A 20,996-nucleotide genomic window follows, 5' to 3' on the forward strand; every position below is an offset into this window, starting at 1 on the left:
TTTAAGTAAAGTAATGGAAGGGACTAACCACTAGACTACAAAACTTTTGAAAAAAGAATGCAGACAACCTATATTGCACTCAAGCCAAGCAACTTCCACCTTTCATAATATCACACATAAACACTACATGTAACATTTCACACAATGAAACCCATCTTCCACTTAGACTATCTCTCCCAGGATGTCACTGTTACTAAATTACGATTTTTTTCTATCAATGTAAAACAGGACATTTATAATTTGTTCTTCTCCCACAAATCAAGTACATCTGAGGTATAATTCCCCAAATTTATTTTGTCCACAGAATGCAGTTTCCTCATTTTGGGAGAGAGTGGGTGAAAGAAACAGATAGCTCTAGCAAGCTACTCAAACAGTGTCTTAGCCCTGAGCTATGGGAAAGAAACTAAGCAGTTTCCACACACATTCAAAATTATTCTTTTTCCACACACTATACACAAGTATGCCAGAAGTGATAATTCCTGAAGTATAACATGGAGATTCAAGTGCTAGTAATTTTACTGAAACCAACCACTAAGTTCCCATAAGCCACTGAATAGCTATCTTGTGATAGATAACACTTCAAGTTCTCAAATGGGGTGTCAGATATATGTTTGAATAAATGACATCATGAAGGAAATGCTCCAGAGCTGAAAACCACTCCTTAATACCTTGCAGATATTAATGTCAGAGTCTGAAAGATACCATGTTCTCACTTTCATGGAGGAGGGCCAGCATGTTTAGTCTCCCAAGCTGTGATTGTGCACCCCCAATAACAACAAATGTCATCCATTTGATTGTGACTGAGAGTTATTTCATGCACTGCAGCCCGTGTGAGAAAACTCCTGAGAAGCCAAACAGGCTCTCTAGGCTTCTGTCAGCCTAATGACAAATACACTTCGATGGCACAGTCATTTTATTTACAGGCCAGTGTATAGCGTGGCTACATACAGGGGACACAGGACACTCATTTGCTGCCCAGTTGCTTGAATTCTTTTTAGATCTAGCATATACAGCTTTAATGACTATAATTAACTCACAAGTCACCGGTGGCTCACTTTGTGCACAGAAAGGCATATGTACAAATTACTAGCGTAGAGTTGCAACCACATGAAGCCCTGAGAGCAAAAAGCTTTGATGTAGAAAACTTTTGCAGAGTCAAATTTCCACTGACCTTTGGCTCAGACTCACCCAGTCCAACTTCGAGATAGAGAAGGGTTTTAGAAAAATGGGGTATGTGGTACACTGCAGAACTATGCAATAGATAGGAATTTGTCTTCGTGGGAAATGAGAGGAGCAAGCTCCTTTTTCATGTCCACACAAATCAGTAGTGGCAACTGCCTAGAGGCAGTGGCAGGAGCAGGAGATTGCGTTCTAGGCCAGCATCTGATCAGCTTTGTTACTGGCCTTCTGTACCTGCTCTTTTATATACACCTCAAGTCTGCAGAAAGGCAATTGCTGGGCTTTTTCCTTTTACAGGTGGCATCAGCCAAATGCATACAGTACACTTTTTTGGGATAAGCATCAGCATTTGCAATAGAGGCTGGTACCAGATAGCTCAGCAGACAGGTTGGACACATTCGCATCCAGGAAGGGCACATCACCAGAGCAAACACAGCAGCTCTGAACCAGCCATACATGTGTAAAAGGAATACTGCTCACCTGACTTCAAGGAAACTAAAAAGAGCAGGGATCTTTAAAGGCCAGGAGGCCAGCAGCAGACCCTCAAGGAACCAGAGCAAAAAATAACCTACATTTTGTTTTCCTCTACTGTAGAGGCCTTACAGCAGGGCTCTAAAATACCCTAATTATGTAGCTGCACATGAAATATTCTAAATTAATCTATGCTTCTCAGAAGGTGACATGGAAAAGACTATTTACAAGCCTGTGCTCAAACTGTGCAAAATGACCGGAGGCTAACTAAAGTGCATGGCTGCCCATGCTGATGGCCTATTGTAAAAGTTAATGTTGCTGTTAACTAGAAGAAACATAGAAAAAAGGATATGAAAATTCCTCTATAGTCTCTTCCCATTACTCATCTCAATATTAGTCTGGGAGGACTGCAACTCGGAGTCCAGGAAAAGACAGCCAGACCTATAGTGGCTCTGTTCGTCAGCTCCTGTTTTACTTGCTCAGTCAATCCAATTCCCCCTCTTTTTCTTCTCATAGGCCATAATATAATTAATCAGCACTACCAACTGGCCCTACAGCTAGTCCTAAACCACGATCAGGATTCTTTTATATCCCATGTCAGCCAGGGAGTTTACATATGCCTTCAAGGACTTCTGTATTCCCGCAAGTAAAGTTTTCCTATGTAGTCTTACTTGACATGTTCTTTAATGTACCAGTTGCCATGTACTGGCTTCCAAAATCCTGTTATCAGTGTCCCAGAAAGTGGGTAGTAAGGATTAGAAATACACACTGGACTACCCATCTGGCTTCTGTGCTGTGTTTGAGAATTACATAAGTGTGCAAGAGTGCCTTTACACATGCCAGAAATAAGTATTCAGATCCAGATTTATTTGGAAGTAAATATCATAGGCAGATGGTTAGGGTGAGTTGCTTGTTGAACAGGTATGAAACTTCTCCCAGTTTTATATGTCACCTAACTTCAGCTGCAATGGATTACTTCTTTTTCTTTTCCTGAAGGTAGTCTGGTCACAGGCCCTGAATCTAATTCCCAGCTGTTTAACTTTTATGCAGTTACACTGGAGGGGGACTGCCATACAGGGCTCTACAAAGGACACAAAGAAAGACACAGGGACTTTGTGTGTCTTATTCCAGGACTTTAGTAAGTTAGAGAAGTGGAATGTGACTACACACAGAGATTATTATTTGGAAAAAGTAATAGACTGGTTAAAAGGTTCAAATTTGGAGATCTGATAATCAAGATAAATGAGAGTCTCCATATGAAAAAGCTCAGAACACTCCCCTACACAGGAAGTGAAAGCCAGCATTATCAGTGGAAAAGACTTCAAAGATGATATGCATAGGATGATCTCTGTGCCAATACCAGAGGCAGGCCAGGATATAAGCATGCCAAGAAAGCACACCAGCAGCACGCTTGGGGATTTGGCCTCACCTAGTAGCAGCAGCAGGCTGTGACAGACAGAATGTATTTTTATGCCTGCTACTGAGGTAGGACTGGACTCCAGGGATGCAAATAGCATCTGCACCAGGGGACTGGCCTTACTTGAAAGGTAGGAGAGGTTGAATCATGTGTAATTTTATGTCTAAGTGCTCTACTCATACATAAATCTGTCAATATTGGATTGAGTCTTCTTTGCAATGTTCCTCCAGGATTGGGACATACTTTTTAGACAGCTGTTTCTGAGAATAAAACAGTGCCATAGTTTAGAGAATTGATGTTCTCTTGGAGGACAAACATAGATATTCTCAGGTCTATATTCATCCTCTGAATAGTGCACATAGAGAGGCAACATATGAGCAGGGACTTACACGTACCGTAACCGCCAGCTTGGGTGGACACACCTTTCTCTGTCCATCTTCACTTTTTCCTACCCTTATACAAACTTGTCTGTCTAGAGCACTTATCAGTGAAATGTTCAATGCACCATACGTAGCTTCTGGAACGCAGACAAAACTGCTATGTGATCTGGAAGCAGGAGGAGACTGACAGTGTTTCTATTCTACACGCTGGCAGGTAGGCCATGAAGGTAAATGGTTTGATAAAAGCTAAATTTCCAGAATCACAGTTGCTTTACATTTGGAGCTATATAAAGGAAATAATCAAAGGCTCTTGCTCATATAAGTATTGCTGACAAATTATTATACAGATTCATCTTTCTTTGAACTTTGATCTAAGGTACAGTTCTTTGCTTTATGATTTTAGTTCTGAGTGTTCACATTGCCATGGGTGGATGAATTAGGCTTGCCAGGACAATTCTTTCTGGCTTCATACATTTGAATTAGATGCATACCATCATGTAGAAACTGAAAAAACCTTTCTCATATCTGCAGCCAAACAGCAAAAACTCCTTGCATGTTACATCTTGAAAAGAAGAAAAAAGAGTTTTTGTGTCACTCTCAACACTGTAAAATCTCCTCATTGTAAAGAAGCTGAAGATCCATCTTCATGTAATTGCTACCATAGGACACATTACTTCAGCTTGATCACTAAGTGCAATGAATACCTTTCCCAACAGCATAACAAAGAAAAATTACTCCAGAACTATCTTCCCCTTTCTTTTGCTGAGAAACTATATGGCAGTATCTAACAAACTCACTTTGGAAGACTGTGACCTTTCTTGTTATAGATGGAATCCAGGTCCTATAAAACTATAGCTGAAGTCCTGTAATATGTGTATTACTGATTAAATATACAGCAATTCTTTTATATGAAAAGCATTCATTTTCCACCTCTCCTCCCAAGAGCTATTTGAAATGCTTACTGTTTTTCTTGCTTTCAGGGGCATGCTCTCATGATCAGGGACCAAATACTCGCAGCTCACATGACTCACAATTTATTCCCATTAGTTTCTAGTCAGGCAGCCTCATCTCATTTTTTTTGTTCTGAAAAGTCATCAGCTTTCATCATGAGGAATTTCATCCTCCATATAAAGCATACAGCTTCATGCCTCTTTCTGGGCCTCCACTGCTTTCTGCTGGAAAGCCAAGTCACCTTGAAGATCCATTCTTTTCTCCAGGAAACAGAAGACACTGTTTCCTTGTCAAGCCCTCAGCTGAGCCAGAGCACAGAGTAGTCGATGATATCTATGACTAATTCACTACTTGCTCACCTGAATGCACAGCTCCCAAGTTGGCAGAGTCCTTGGAAACCTTAAACCATTGTGTCTGCCCGCAATCACTGCTTCATTGTGTTTCGTTTTGATTCACTACCTCAAAATGAAAATCATTGAAAAGACTGTTATAATCAAACATTCTTAGCATCCTTAGACATTTAATTTACTTTGCAGTCTGGAAGTAGTCACTAAGATATTAAGGCTTAAAATAGGTGTTCACAAAGAAAAAATTACATGTAGCACTAATTATGAAGTTTTTAAGATGGTAGCGTTGGAATCAATAAAATTTAGGAGCTATTGGTCTCCTCTGTTTTCCTGTGCAGATAGATGGTGTGTTTAACTGATGTGGTGGGCTGTTCACAAAAGAAAACTGCCTTTTAAAAACAGCAAGTATAAAACATTCTGGCATTATTTGTGTCCAGTAAACCAACTAACACCCGTTTGGCATTTTAATCTAACAACTTTGGAACTAACGTACTGACCTCAAAATGTGTCTCTACAAACTGAAAGTGCCATTCACATTACGTTCTCTAAAAAAGTAGCAGCCCAGATGTGCTGAATTACCTAACATGGTAACAGCAAGCATTTAAAGCATTTAAAAACAGATCATCTCATAAATGTACACAAAAGTGGAGGAACTTCGTTAGTATTTTTAATAAATCTGTAGTTTTTGACCAATGTTCACAATCTCTCCGAACAGCACATCCTGCTCATTGTGCTAAGCCTGACTATAAAACATATGCTGAAGGATTTGCCATTTAAAAGAATTTGTAAACAAAATGGGATAATATTGTACAGCTCAATGGTTACTCAGCTGCAGTTGTACAACTGGCTCAATACTTACTCAGCCACAGTAGTACTAGTGCATAGCAGTATCACAGCAGACGGTCTGACAGAGCAACAAGAAATACTGTTCACTTTTCTGACCAACCTGAGGTATACAGTGAGCCTCCTTGTGCAAGTCATCTACACGCTTTGTGAGAATGCAGCACATATGGACTCCCACAATGACTTAAAAACAGGGAAGGGACAGAAACTATTGTACTATTTCCTTTCCACCCTTCTTAACTGGGGATGGTATGGGTCCCAGAAAAGACTTCACTCAGATCGCTGTTTCCCTGTTGTGGTGGGTTGACCCTGGCTGGACGCCAGGTGCCCACCAAAGCCACTCTATCACTCCCCTCCTCAGCTGGACAGGGGAGAGAAAATATAATAAAAAGCTCATGGGTCGAGGTAAGGGCAGGGAGAGGTCATTCATCAATTACTGTCACAGGCAAAACAGATTCAACTTGGGGTATTACCAATCAAATCAGAGTAGGGTAATGACAAATAAACCCTAAATCTTAAAACACCTTCCCCCCACCTCTCCCTTCTTCCCAGGCTCAACTTCACTCCCAATTTCTCTACCTCCTCCCCCACAGCGGCACAGGGGGATGGATAATGGGGGTTGCAGTCAGTTCGTCACATGTTGTCTCTGCCCATCCTCCCTCAGGGGAGGACTCCTCACACTCTTCCCCTGCTCCAGTGTGGGGTCCCTCCCACGGGAGACAGTCCTCCACGAACTTCTCCAACATGAGTCCTTCCCACAGGCTGCAGTCCTTCACGAATGGCTCCAGCATGGGTCCCTTCCACGGGGTGCAGTTCTTCAAGAACAGACTGTTCCAGTGTGGGTCACCCACAGGGTCACAAGTCCTGCCAGCAAACCTGCTCCAGTATGGGGTCCTCCACGGACTGCAGGTGGATATCTGCTCCATCATTAACCTCCATGAGCTGCAGGGGAACAGCCTGCCTCACCATGGTCTTCACCAGGGGCTGCAGGGGGATCTCTGCTCTGGTGTCTGGAGCACCTCCTCCTCCTCCTTCTTCACTGACCTTGGTGTCTGCAGAGTTGTTTCTCCCACATATTCTCACTCCTCTCTCTGGCTGCTGTTCTGCAGCAGTTTTTTCCCCCTAAGGGGAAAATCAGAGGCGCTACCACTGTCACTGATGGGCTCAGCCTTGGCCAGCAGTGGGTCCATCTTGGAGCCGGTGGCATTGGCTCTATTGGACACAGGGGAAGCTGCTAGCAGCTTCTCACAGAAGCCACCCCTGTAGCCCTCCCCGTTACCAAAACCTTGCCATGCAAACCCAATATACCTGTGCACTCTCCATGGGACAACCAAAACCCATCTGTCTATAGCTGCTACTTCAGTTCAAGCCACTTACTCCCATATTAGAATAAGCCATAGTCCTGGGACTGGCACTTCTGTTTCTCCATCTTTCCACCTGACATTGATCTTGCTAGCTTGGGTATCCATTTCATGGATCTTGGACAAACTGATAGTTTAGGCAAGACAGAAGCAATAAAACCAGAATGATCTGTTAAAATGCCAATGACATGATTTTACCTATCATGTTAGTGTTCATCCATCAGAGATTTTCACATCACAAACTCACTTATTTCTCCAAGCATCCCTAGAGATTTTTTCCTTCCTCTTACTTGGGCTGATGGTTGCAATCAGTATCTTACAATACATACAAAGTAAGAGTAGTGGTATTCCAGCTTTTTTCATCTCTAAATATCTCGGTCTTATCGTTTCTCTGCGAGAACTAGTGATCTAAAGGACCTAATGGAGCCTGCAAGACTGAAAACAGTGCTGTTCACAGCAACATGTACTTTTCTCAACCAGGACTCCCACGGCTCTAAAGGACATTTTACCCAAATAAGGATTAAAGGACTGTATTCTTCTTGTTTAGGCATATATTCCAATTCGAAATGGCTCTTGATAATAGGACAGCAAATAACAGGGCACAGTTAAAAATAGTGGGGTTATTTGAAATCTGCTGTTCTCAATATTACAGATCAAACTCTGCCTTCAGTCATCAACTTATCAGCCGACGAGAGGCTCTTGCAGGGAGGGGCTCGGCCCAAGAGCGGGGCCGCAGCTCCCTGCCCAGAGGCGAGCCGTAGCTCCCTGGCACCGGCCGCAGGACCCCGCAGAGGCCGCCCAGAGCTGCTGCTCGCCCGCCCGCCCGCCTCCCCCGAGGCCTCCCGGCGCGGCGCGCAGGCCCCGCCTCGGCCTGGCGGGGCCTGACGTTTCCGCGGCAGCAGCTCGGCTGCCCGCGCTCCGCCCCGGGCCCCGCTCGACAGGGAGCGGGCCGGGAGGCGCCGGGGGCCCAGCCGGAGCTGCTGCGGCGGTCACGCCGGCGGGATGGGGCTGGAGCTGGAGCCGCTGTTCCAGGCCTGGAGCTACTTCAGGCGGAGGAAGTTCCGGCAGTGCTCGGATCTCTGCTCGCAGCTGCTGGAGAGGCCGCCCAGCGAGCAGGTAGCGGGGGCCGGGAGCGCCGGCTGGCCGGGGCGGGAGGCGGTGGCGTCGGTCGGCAGCGGGCCGCGTCCCCGCTTCCTCAGCGGCCCGGCCGCCCGGCAGGGCGAGCACCACAGGACTCCCTCTCTACCCGTTGCAGCCGCCGGAGAGGCCCGGTGTGACCCCCGTTAGCGGGCCGGGGAGGGCTGGGCCGCGCCGCGAGGAGGAGGGCCGGGCAGCGCCTGCTCACCGGCTCCCTAAATCTCTTCTCAGACTGGCGGCGGTGAGTGCGGGGCTGCCGGCTCCTTCTCAGGCAGGCCCTCGTAGCAGCCCTGCCGCCCCAGCCCATAAGGGGAGGGGGTAGTGCAGCAGGTACGTTGTACTGCTGGGAATGAAACCGTGACAGTAGTGGGGGTCCCAGGACTCTCCACAACAAGAATTTTAACTCACTCAAGATTTTGCGGAGTTAAAGGAAGAAAAGCTAAGACTGAAAATCAGGTCTGCTTAAGGATGTTACTATTGATTTTACACAGATGTTCAGATGTTACAGTTGCTGTATGGACTGAACCTCATAAGGTTAAGAGACACCCATTTTAGCTCAGCTTATGTACAAGCATTACCACGGGGCAGAAGGTGTATCCATTCTTCTCTCTGTTCTTTCTTCAGCTGCAAAGTCTCTGGAAATGTTGGGCATGTGTTGTTCAGTACTTACATATTTTCTCATGCTTCTGTAAGAAGGAAGGATTGAGAATGTTGTTTCTGGATTAACATTTGTGTGCATGTAAATACTTTTACTGCTGTATTTGGAAAACAGTAATTGAATGAGCTTTATCTTCATCATAAATACAGTAAATTAGTAAGTCTCTTGAAGCATCCTATAGCTACATATTTTAAGAATCTTGAAGGCAGTTCTTTTCATCATAAAGGAAAAGTCTTTAAAGAAAGCTGCACAGTCACACAATTGTGTAAATGTAAAGCACAGTAATTGTTTAAATTGGTTTAGGAGAGATATTTGAAAGATGCTTTTGTTTATGTTCTATACTGTAAGGCACCAACAAGGAGCCATCAGCAGAAAAATTTTTAGTGGAGAAGATGTTCCAAGAAAATTGGTCCTGAACACTAAATGGGAATGAGTATTAGTTCTGTGCAAGTCCTGTATCATTTATGTGTATTTATATTACTGGGTCTTGATACATGTAATCTTTCCATATGGAAGTACAGTACTTGATTCGTGATAGAAACTCTTGAGGCAGTACAGATAATAACAGTAAATAAGAGTTGTAAAGATCACAGTGCTTCTGTTGCTATTCATTTATAAATTTTTAAATTAGTAAAACATTTTCCGATCTATGATCTCAACATGGAAATATAAAGACAACTGCATTTCTACTGTGTGCTGAAGCTCAAATAAAAAATTGTTTTGTTACACCTGGCAACTCCAGATTTTTGCTGGGCTTTTTCCGGTAGCAGTGGGGAACTTGTTGAAGATATCTGCAACTGAGAGAAGTGGGGTAAGGAATAGAAGGTATACAAGGCTGGGAAAAATGTTTAGGAGGAAAATAACAAAACAGCAATGACAGGATGTAGATCCCATTTGGTTTTCCTTCTTTCTTCCAAATATTGATCACACATGCTGCAAACATTTAAGTATATAAATTAAATTGTTTTCTTAGATAAAGCTACACATTCTCCTTAGAGAACCAGGACCTGGTAATGTAATACCAGCAATCTGAGAGTTTTTCCAAATACTATATAAAGTTGGGACAAACAATTGATCACTTAATTTAATCTTTGAAATGATCACACCAGCCTATAAGCTTCATCTTCTATAAGAATGAAAGAGTGAAAACATTTAAGATAATTATGCTTGGAGAATGGGATGGGGGATGGGGATATGAATGGTGTCTATACTACATCAAATCACAAGCTCTTAGAAGAGGTCCTGTATGAAGTCTCTGAATTTTAAGATCAAGTTTCATCAGTGTTTTGAAAAGACTTCCAGGTCATGCCTGCAAAGGACTGGACTTTATAACTTCAGTATGTTCATTTCAGAACTATATTCCTGTTCACAGTTTTATGTGAAAAAGGTACTCTTCATCAGCAGCGTATTTCAAACCTACCTGAAAGTTTAGATGGAAGAGAAATATCTTTGCTTTCTGTAGAGGCAAACCTGAAATATGGTTAGTTTGGCTCTTGGCCCATATAATCTTCTTGAGGAATCCTTATTAAGAGCTCTTTTTAAGCAGGAATTAATGACTTCTAAAAATATTTTTAAATATACCTACTTTAGCTTGGAAAATATCAGTCTTCCTCTTCAACATTTTAAAAGTGCCTGGAACAATGCTTCAGTCTTTTTCTGAAAAGAGATTTCATAGGCTTTACTCAGACATTGCTCTATCACAAGTTTGCAGACACCAGCAAGTGGATTTTGCTGTATATAAGTACTTTATGTAAGTCAAGTAACAGTTTAGAGACCTTTTAAAAAATAAAATAAATGGAGAGGTGGTTATTAAGTGGCAATTCAGCTTGTTTCTTCAGAAGGATCATGGAGTGTAATGTACTTCATGGTGTATAATGTAATGGCTACGCAGCTTTCTTCCATCATTCCTCTCTGTTAGTCCAGACAAAGAGCATAGCTCCTGACAGGAGAAGATATAGCATTATTTATACCACCTGCTTATTTTGTTACAGCAAGTTGGAGAAATGGGAATATCAGTTAAATAACTTTCAAGAGTGCCACTTGAACCAAACTCAAACCAACTCAACATACAAAATCTTACACTTGAAATCTCTTCAAGTAAAACATTTTCTAATTATCTAGTTAAAATACAGCTTTAACATTCATGGCAGACTTAACATGGAATGGCATTTCTCTTCTTCAGTCAACTGTGCTCATGGTGTTTTAGATTTTACACTTTTTATTGTAATCAACACAAAATCTTAATATTTACTCGTTATCTGTCCAAGTAAGCCTCTATTTTATTATTCTGCTTCTCATTTGTAAAGCCTTGCAGGTCTTTTCCCTAGCTATGTTGTTGCAGTTTCAGCTCATTACTTTCTAACACTTGCTGCTTTCAGGTACCAATCAGTCATGTTTGCCCTGCTAGACTTCAGGCATAGAGTAAAGGAAGTAGTAAAGTGCCTCAGGAATGTGTTTTACGTGTAGTTGAAACCTTACAAACTATTTTGAACCTACTTAATACAACAGAATGAAAAAGCAAATCATGTTTATGTATTGCAGCATGTATACTTTGCATTTAATAGAACCGTTATTTTTTATAAAACCTTTGAAAGATACTAAACTTCAAGGCTGAACACTGAGGTAATTAGAACTCAAATAAGTGACATACATTACTTAATTCTCCTGACTTGCCTAGTCTAATACTACTTTACATTATTCTGTATTTATTCTAGTGGTAGCATATCAGTTAAGTTGCTGTAGTTGTGAATACTAGAAAAGTGATCTAAGATTACTTTTTTTTTTTTTTAAAGTTAATTAAGAATCCAAGACCATTCTTGGGCAGATTGACTGTTGATTCCTGAAGTCTGTGTTACTTTTGCAGGTGGCATGTTAATGAAATCAGTAGTTCCTAAATATTTTGATCAAACTTCATTTCTGTCTTCTTCAGCCACCTACCAGAAAATGGTGCTGTCTTCCATCTGTGTGAATTGCGTTAGTAGTATTGTAGTATAACCTGGAGAAATACCTAATATTAAGTATGTATCATTTTTGTTACCTAACCCAATATGTGTGGTCTATTATGCTTAAAAAACACATAGCAATTCTAAAATATTTAATGGTCAAACCCTTAATGGGAGCACTTCTGCAAATCAGGCCCAAGATATGTCATGTTGGGCACCAGGAAAGCAAACAGACAAATGACAACACTTACAGAAAGTTTGGATTAAGTGAGCTGCTGTGCAGCACAAGGGAATACTTGAGTGCTGTAATCACCGTGCCATCTGTTCTCATCCTCTTGTCCCATATTCTGCTAAGCGTGTGCCTCCCAGCCCCTGCAACCAGGGAACGAAGGATCTTACAAGAACAGTAGCCTTGGTCACTGTTCAGGGATTCACTTCTTTGAACAGCATGCATTAGGATATGATATAAACCAAGCCACAGGAGATGGTATCCTTTAAAGAGATGCTCAGGAATGGTTGAGTTAAACTGTGGCTGTTACAGGTCAGAACTTTTTCATGCTCAGACAACTAGCCTTCTCCCTTCTAAGATGTGTAATGTAACAATAAGTAAGTAAAGGAAGAGATTAACAGTGCATAATCTGAGAGTGTTTTCGTGCCTGAAAGAAACAACCTCTCTTGTCTGAAAACCTGTCCATTTTTCCCAGCTGTCAGCTGGTCTGCTGCATGATAGCACCACTGCTGCTCCATTGCATCCGCAACACTGTCACAAAACTATGGGCAGCTGAAATCAGCTTTCTATAATAGCCTTAGAAATAGGCATTTTTGCCAGTCACACTTATAAATGTAATAAGAAATTTTCTTGACTGGTACATCTTGATATATCTCTTAATTTACCACTCCCTGTACATATAGCTTAGTATTCAGAATATGTTTTTGTCAGAAGTATAATGATGTTCAAGAAGATGTCCTTTAAGAGCATGGTAAAAGATGATTTGAAGGTCTCAAAAATAAGTTTACTGATGATCCAATCAATAGTTACATGTACATACATTTAGAAGCCATCTTAATTGGTGTAGAACTCTCTTTGAACTCTGTCACCAGATGTGGTAAGCCCTAGGAGGTTTTTAAGGTATGGTGTTGACCTTTTAGCCAACTGGGCATGAATCAGGAATTTTCTTACATAGCAGTATCAAATGCTATGCAGTCATAAACTTGAATTCTTAAAGAACACATCAATGAAATCAAAACATTTTCAAATCAATTATGTTTTCCTGAAGAATGAATGAATATTCAATGAATAGAATGTGTTCTGATGTGTTCTAATGAATAAAATGTGTTCTAATGAATAAAATGTGCTGAACATTTTGATAGAAGAATTAGCTGCTACTGAGTTAGATTTTATGGAAGACTGAAATATTTTTCTGATAGGACAAGAGGAAATGGCCTCAAGTTGTGCCAGGGGAGGTTTCAATTGGCTATTAGGAAGAATTTCTTCACTGAAAGGGTTGTGAAGCATTGGAACAGGCTGCCCAGGGAAGTGGTTGAGTCACCATCCCTGGAGGTATTTAAAAGAGGTGTAGATGTGGTGCTTAGGGACATGGTTTAGTGGTGGACTTGGCAGTGCTAGGTTAATGGTTGCACTTGATTATCTTACAGGCCTTTTCCAACCTAAACAATTTTATGATTCTGTAAAATGTCCTGCGCATTTCTTCATTTAAGAATTAGGAATATAAATTTTATTGATGGAATTTAGTTCTGTGTTGACAATCTTCTTTCAGGATAGATAAAAACTGTATTTTCTATGACTAGCATTTGGGCATACAAAGACATAAAGCACTGATGTTCAGTTTAATTATTTCCTATTGTAAGCAAACAGGCATTGTCTTCTATGTTTATAGTAATAGCATGACCTAGAGGAAATACAGTCCAGGGCTGTCTCTGTTGATCATCCTGATTAGTTACCTAATCTGATTACTCTTCTTTGTGTTCCATATGTCAGATTCAAGGCAATAACCAGCACTCATACGAGGCCTGCTGTAGTTTAACAATTAAAAAAAAAAATTGCTTAATGTAATTAATAGACATACAGTGGATGTCCTGCCTTTAACTTGATTAATGGTCTGCTATGAGTATTTGCTTTTGTTCATTCGTCCTTTCTTCTCCCGTGGTAAACTTTCAGCTACTATTACTTGCATACTGATTTTTGTAAGGTCATAATAAAGTTATCACAGATATGTTTATGTACGTGGAACTTGATTTGAAAAAGCGTCTTCAACTGAAATCAGTTATTGGTTCAAGAGACTGTAATTATTAAGTTTATGCATAAAAATTAGTGATACATACAGTGAAGTCATTTTTCCTGGGTAATGTTTTTTCTGTGTTTCTACTCTTAATCATTTGAAGAACATTTTCAGAATATACTATACTAATTTTAATATTGTGCATGTATGAAATCATACTCACCTGAAATTAATTGTAGAATGAAGCTTTGTTAGAATATAAGTTATGTAATTGTGTTTCATTCCCTCTTCTAGGCTATAAGCATCAGAAGACTTAATTTTTCTAAATATTTTTGGTCTTCAAATAAACTGACTTTACACATGAACTTTAATTTTAAAATGCCCTCAGTGGATTTAGAGATATGATTTAAATCCTTCCTTCATTGCTTTTACAATCTTATTAATTTCAAAGGAGCTTTATATGTGTAAATGAAGAATAAATGTGACCTTTTGTTTTGAGATACAAGCTTACAGGGCAACACTATTTGTTAATCCTCTCAAAGAAATCTTTATTTGGAATCTAGTTCCAGTGGATTACTTGCATGAGTAGCAACTGCTGGATCCACCCATGTTAAAATATATTATATTTTAATGTTCGGTTTTGTTGCTTCAGACTTGTGTTTAACAGGAGGGTTCTATCACCTGCTTGAGGGTTATTTTAAAATCTTGTTACTTCTTGTCAAAAAATGAAACAATATATTAGGATGTATGAACAATGCATACTGTCACCTACCATTATGAGAGAGCAATGTTTTTAGTAAGTATTATCGGTCAACTCTACTTTTTTCCAAAGTGGGATGTCATTTCTGAACTTCTTAGTAAGATGAATGCTCCTACATAAGCAAATTTTTTTTTTAATTTGTTTTTAAACTAATGAGCAGTGCCTAAAGTAAGATACACATCTGTAACATCAAGGCATTTTTGAGTTAGTGCTGACTTAATATTCCTAACTTTGTCCTCATTAGTTACTGTACCACATATGGTATGGATGATCACCTACTGCTCTTAAACCATTTTCTAGTACTCCATACATGCTGTAACACTTGGACACAGTGGGGTGAATAAAATGCAAGCTGAAATATCTCAATGTCCTTTTCTTTATTACTTAGAAAGCTAGAACAGTTTATTTTCTAGAAGATGAATACTATAAATAAAACAACATATTAAAAGAACTTGGAGCTCATTTAATCATACATCTAAAATATAAAGGCAGTTTCAGTGCCTTAGTCAAGCCAGGTACATAGCAGGCAGCTGAGATTAATCCCTCAGTTAACGTTTAGTTCCATAGAATACTCAATTTATAAGATGTGTTATGCATTCTAACATCGGTGAACAAGTTCGTGATTCCAAATATGATCCTTAAAAGGCCACAGAAATTCCAGTACACTACAGAAGGAAGATGCGAGAGCATCACCAGTCTTCCAGGTCCCTGCTGTCATGGAATTTACTGAGTAAAAATGCTCAAATTGAAAGAAGTAGACCATGTCTCATACTACAGAAGAAAAGAGCGAGCTTGACTTTGCATTCTCTTGGTGAAACATGAGCCAGCAGTGTGCCCTGGCTGCAAAGGAAGCTAACAGCGTGCTGGGCAGTGCTTCAGCTTGAAGGCATTGGTATGATCTAATAGCAGCCTTCTAATACATGCAAGGAGGTTATCAAGAAGATGGAGCTAGGCCCTTCACAGTGGTGGATGGAGTGAGAGACAGCAAACATAAATTGAAATGGAAGAGGCTTTGGCCTGATATATGGAAAAACATTTCTCCATAAGGACAGTCAGGCAGTGGAAGAGGTTGCACAGCGGCATTGTGCCATCTCCATCCTTGGAAGTTTTCAAGACCCAATGGGGCAAAGCTCTGAGCAACCTCAGCTGACCTCATAGCTGACCTTGCTCTGAGCAGGGCTTTGGACTAGAGACCTCCTGAAGTCCCTTTCTCATCTGAATTACTCTAAGGGTCTATATCCAGTCTAATATAGTTGGCTTAACTGTGATACATTTACACAAGGACAGATATGTAAGAAATTTTCCACTGCCTCTAGGAGCAGAAATGATCTGACTCTACAAAAGACTAATAGTGATTTAGAGAAAATAACATCTATCTCTTACCTTCCTTGTCTTCTCCCCTAAAGCTAAGTAATATGTTAGAGAGGAAAAATTCCTCCCCAGTCCCTGGAAGTGAGCAGCAGAAGCCCTGAAGGATAGTTTAAATATTACATAAACGTGATAATTACACAATAAATGATGATAAAACTACATTTCCTGTTGTTAGTATTTACTCGTTTTTACCTCAAGTTTTCAAGCAGATGCAAGTTCCTGCTTTTTGGCTTGTAGTGAACTTCCTCTGGTAGTTTGCCTTTTGTTTGTTGGATGGTACGATAAGCCATTAGTTTGACGTTTATTCCACTTACAGCATTGCTGTCTAGAATACAATAAATACATCATTTCCATCATAAAAGTACAAAAAAAATTCAATATGTGCAGAAATTTTCTTTTATGTACTTCAGTGGTATCAGTGTGATCACCATCAGCAGCTAACAAAAATGCACAAAGATGGATTTTGTTATGTAGACATTCTAAAGCCCATGGCTTAATAATCTGGTTAACTTTTGAGAGATTTGCTTACATCTTCCAAGTTTTTCAGTTTCCAAGTTTTTCTACCATTTTTCAGTTTAATAATTCTGTAATGTTAATCTAAGATTTGGCCAACGTGATCCAGAAGAAGCAAGAAAGCAAAAGATACCTGAAAAATGTATTTACTGCAAATCTGCTTTCGTTGTGTAAAACATTGATTAGCTCTATAATGTCTGTAAGTTGAGATAATGTAATAAAATGGAAATTTGGATAAAGGTATTGGAGAGAAAACGTTTCTGCAAAATGAGGTGGTCACAGACTATAATTCCATTTTTTATTGTTTGGCTTTTCCATTCCTCAATTTCTATTTCCTCTCTTTTCAGGAGCCTGATTCTGAATACACCGTGTTTCAGGTAAAATTCTTTTCATAAATACAATTATTAGATACAATCATTAGGAAGAATTTCTGATACACTGAATAATACTTGTTTTGTTTTTAAATCCTTAATGGCATAAATTTGTTTTTCATCATTGGTAAGGCAGTACATTTGATAAGGGGGATTTTAAAGAGGCAGCTTTTATATGTGATAGAAGTTTATTTCTCTCATATAGTTCCTATAGGTTTATTCAGCAGTTCAGTAGCTTAGTGCCTTCTAAAAGCTAATTGAATCTATCTTGAACTGAATGACCTTCATCTGCTGATGAGATTAGGAAAAAGCCAATGTGTATTTCACAGGCAGAACAATGTTTATGTGCTTAGGGCTCACTTTCATGTTTCATTTAATGCGGTGTAATGGTGGGCTGTTACCCGTGTCCTTCCTGCTCCTACAGCTCGTTCTCACTGCCTGCATTGTGTAGACTCCGGTAGTCTTGAAGCTGCGTGATGATGCTTTGCATAAGTGATGGAAGACTGAGAGTAATTGATTTAATTTCACTCTGTCCACATTAGCACTAGATTACTGCAGTGGGACGAATAGTAATGTGGAAGTGGTGGCATCTTTTGGCTCCAGCCCACAGTCAGAAGAGATTAAATGCAATGTGAAATTGCATCTTTAAATACAGCTCAATAACATATTTTACAAGTCTCCAATTACATTCCAAGGAAGTAATGCAAGTTGTTTGCATACAAAATGGTTTCAGTGAAATACTGCCAGATATCTTTTTGACTTTAAAGATTATGCTTCAGAAGGTACTTGTTGCATTCTGGGGTTTTCATTGTGTATGGAATAAAATTTGTGATAAAGGAAAGGATTATTGGAGAATGAAACCTCTTAGAAATGTGCGTTACCAGATTCAGAAAATACATTTACATTTAGATTTAAGTTTATTTTTTTTTAATTTGGTTTTTGGACTTTTCAGGAACAAGAAGAAGTTATTCGATTCAGTGACAAAACAGTTCTCAGGAACTAAGTGAGAAACACTTTGTCACTTTTCTTTCTGGAGTTTAGACTTCTTAAATACTATATCGCATTTCTGTACTTACGGTACTTAAGATACTGCTTCCCTCTTTAATTACTATTAGTTGTTGTAAAGGTCTGTTCTGATTATGAGTTAAGCAAGCTAAATCTATTACTATGTTGTGAATATGTGGGTTGTCTGAAATGAGCTGTCCCTTTCTTGTTCCTACTGTTTAAGTGCCCATTTCATAAAAATGCAAGTCGTCTTCGTAAATGCCAGACATGTTGCTTGTTACAAAACAAAATTATTGATCCTGCAAAGAGAGAGCAGATAATGTATATAGAATCAGAGGCAACAGTTTGAGTGGACAAACCTGTGCTAAGTCAAAGTGTAAATAATACTGTCATGTGGTTACTCAGAAATGTATGCATTTATTTTCATGGCTTTTTGTGATTATAAGTGAGCCTTCCTCTCATTGTTGGTAGTGTGGTTCTTCCAGTTTTGTGCTGCCCTTGTTAATTTTAATTGAAGTTTTTCAGCTGAAGTTCTTCTGCATTAGTTTCAGATTAAACCCTTATATGTTTTCACTGAGCGAAAAATCTGTGCATTGTACTATAGTAAATTACTAAAACTGTGTACTTCCTTATGAACAGAATTGTTAAAATTTTTCTGGATAACTGAAAACTACAACACAGAAAGTAGGCTTCATACGAGAATAAAGTAGCTATAGGAAATGCCAGGACTACGGATACAAATTCTATATAGAAAGTCAGCAAAAGTTGAAATTACTGAGCTGTTAAGAAAATCTTTGAACCTTGCATCTCATGTGATACCTTGTTTTACATCTCATGTGATAAAAGACACCTTTACTTTATGAACAAAAAAAAAAATCAAAATTTGTTGGTGAGGGTCTGTTTTAACAGAGAAATGTACATCTCTCAGGTTTTCTTTTAAACAGTAAGAAAATAGCCATATGCCGTAGTTCTAATAAAGTCCTATGTGACTTTTTATGAATAAGTAGCAAATTTTTAATGAATGAAAAGGGTGTCAGAAATTTCACTTAATTCTTTGAAAAAAAGGTCTTTTTCCTACATCTCTCTTTGTATTTGTGTGTCAGTATACATTTCCTTTTCTCATGCCTGGATTTTTCAGACATTCAGCATAACTGTGTGCATGCATAGAAATTACACTTTTGTTTCATATGGGTCTTGTCACTAGTAGTTAGGAATTTTGAATTGTCTTCTTGTCTCCCAAGGTAAAGGTCATTTTTCTATAGTTTAAGTAATGAATTTGACATTTTTGTTTCTCTTGCTGTTTTGATCAGAAGTCCTCTAACAAACAGTGCTGCAGGCAATAATCTACAGACTGATGTTTAATTAAGGAATAATACGTGATATTTGAATTTTTTGTTGGCTGTGAAGCCTCAGACTAGGAGCTTAAGATTGGAAGAGCAGCCTAAGGAATCTATTTTTTATGATGGATATTTGTCCAATAATGACAAAGAGGGACATTGCTTTTAAAAACACATTATCTCATGTCTGTTATTGGAAAAATCACAATTATATACTTATGTATATGTTAAGAACTGGCCCCAGTTTTAGCAATTAGTGTAGAGAAGTTGCTACTTTCAATTCCCAGGAAAAGATGATTACTATAGGCAGCTTTTCTTATCTCTACTATGAAATTAGCCTGTATTTGGCTATACTGAGAGCTCTAATTTCAGCATATTCCCAATATAGACATGGTTATGTTGACTTCAGGCATAGATGTCTTTGAAAAAAGCAGAGTACCGTCAAGGTGTTAAAAATTCAACAAACTAAATACTTCTGTAGAATAATGAAAAATAGTTAAGGGTGTTGAACATCTAATTGCAAATCTCAATGCTAATTAAAGGTTGTCACCGTACTACATAAGAAGAACCTAAAAGGTAATAAAGCAGATCTGGATTATGTCTGTCTGGCCTAGATTCAAATCATCCTGTCCTGTTCCTTTCTCTTCATACTTGAACAAAGGTTTCTAATTGTGGTTGAACTGGCTGGCTAAATCCCTCCTTTACTTCTGCTTGGAAGAAATCACTTTTAAAAAGGAGAGTTAAATATTTCAACATTTTTAGATATATTTTCTTTTTGATAGACAGTTACAAAGTTGCATAGAAATGTCAGGGAAATGTAGAGGAAGGGATGGTGTGAGACATGACAAATGAGAAGTGTCCCATTAAATGATTACTTAAATTATTAAATAAGCCTGAGGTCCAGATCTTCTCCTACCTCTTATTTAAAGAACAAATGTTTCCATGTGTTTGACCTTTAGTTCTATTAAGGTAGCATTAGTCTGTTTCTGTTTTGAAATGTCTCCTTAGCAAATATTAAACATGCTTTTCCACCAGAAGACTGCTGTACCCCGTGCCAGAAAAGAAACAAATCTAATTGTTTTGGCAGTGATTTTTACTCTGGAAAATTTATGACAATCTGTTCAATATCTGAAGGAAGATCAGGGATTGGTCTTATGGCTCCCTTTATCATGCCAGCTCTATGAGTACATTACAGGCATATTCAGTTATCAAAGTGGTTGGATCTGCACTTACTTTGTTGATACTTCTGTATGGCTGCCACTGGTTTTTCTTTTCCCCATTGATTGGTGTCTCTACAGTCTAACAAACCTTGTCACATAGGCTAGAATTATGCTTGCCTTTCTGCACTGCCCATATAATCCTCCAAGACATTTAATGGAGTAATTTGTCAGTTCAGTTCACTAACAAGTACTCCAATAATCTCAGAATCTGCGATGCTTAATCTATACATTTACACATTTGTTACAGCTGATGCTTTGAACAGAGGAGTTTTAGATTATCTTTCTAAAGACTGTCGCTTGTGGATAGTAATGTACTGTATCTTTAACTGCTGGTTAAAAGATTTTCCTTCTTTCTCTACAGATGCCTGGGAAGGGCATTACTTTACATTACAGTGGTTTACTTACCTTCCTTTCCCGTCCCAATTTAAATAAGGTGTCTGTCAGCAGTGGGTTTTGAATGGTACTGGTAGCTGGGGGTTTCTTCAAAAGCACA

General features: G+C 39.3%; 1 protein-coding gene across 7 annotated transcripts in view; it reads left to right on the forward strand.

Annotated features, from left to right (window-relative positions):
• Nucleotides 1-7,803: 7,803 nt before the first annotated feature.
• The window catches only part of TTC8 (tetratricopeptide repeat domain 8), a 46,741-nt gene continuing 33,548 nt past the window's right edge, over nt 7,804-20,996 (forward strand). Inside the window, exons 1-2 of one of the 7 annotated variants that reach the window (XM_075503413.1) lie at nt 7,804-8,065; nt 16,918-16,947. In XM_075503413.1, the coding sequence (XP_075359528.1) occupies nt 7,952-8,065; nt 16,918-16,947 (144 nt within the window). In that variant the 5' untranslated portion in view covers nt 7,804-7,951. Of the gene's footprint in view, nt 8,066-16,917; nt 16,948-17,902; nt 18,019-20,996 lie in introns of those variants that run through there. The other 6 variants (XM_075503414.1, XM_075503409.1, XM_075503410.1 and 3 more) reach the window with 6 other exon arrangements.

Source organism: Mycteria americana, chromosome 5, assembly GCF_035582795.1.
Source record: "Mycteria americana isolate JAX WOST 10 ecotype Jacksonville Zoo and Gardens chromosome 5, USCA_MyAme_1.0, whole genome shotgun sequence".
NCBI lineage: Eukaryota > Metazoa > Chordata > Aves > Ciconiiformes > Ciconiidae > Mycteria > Mycteria americana.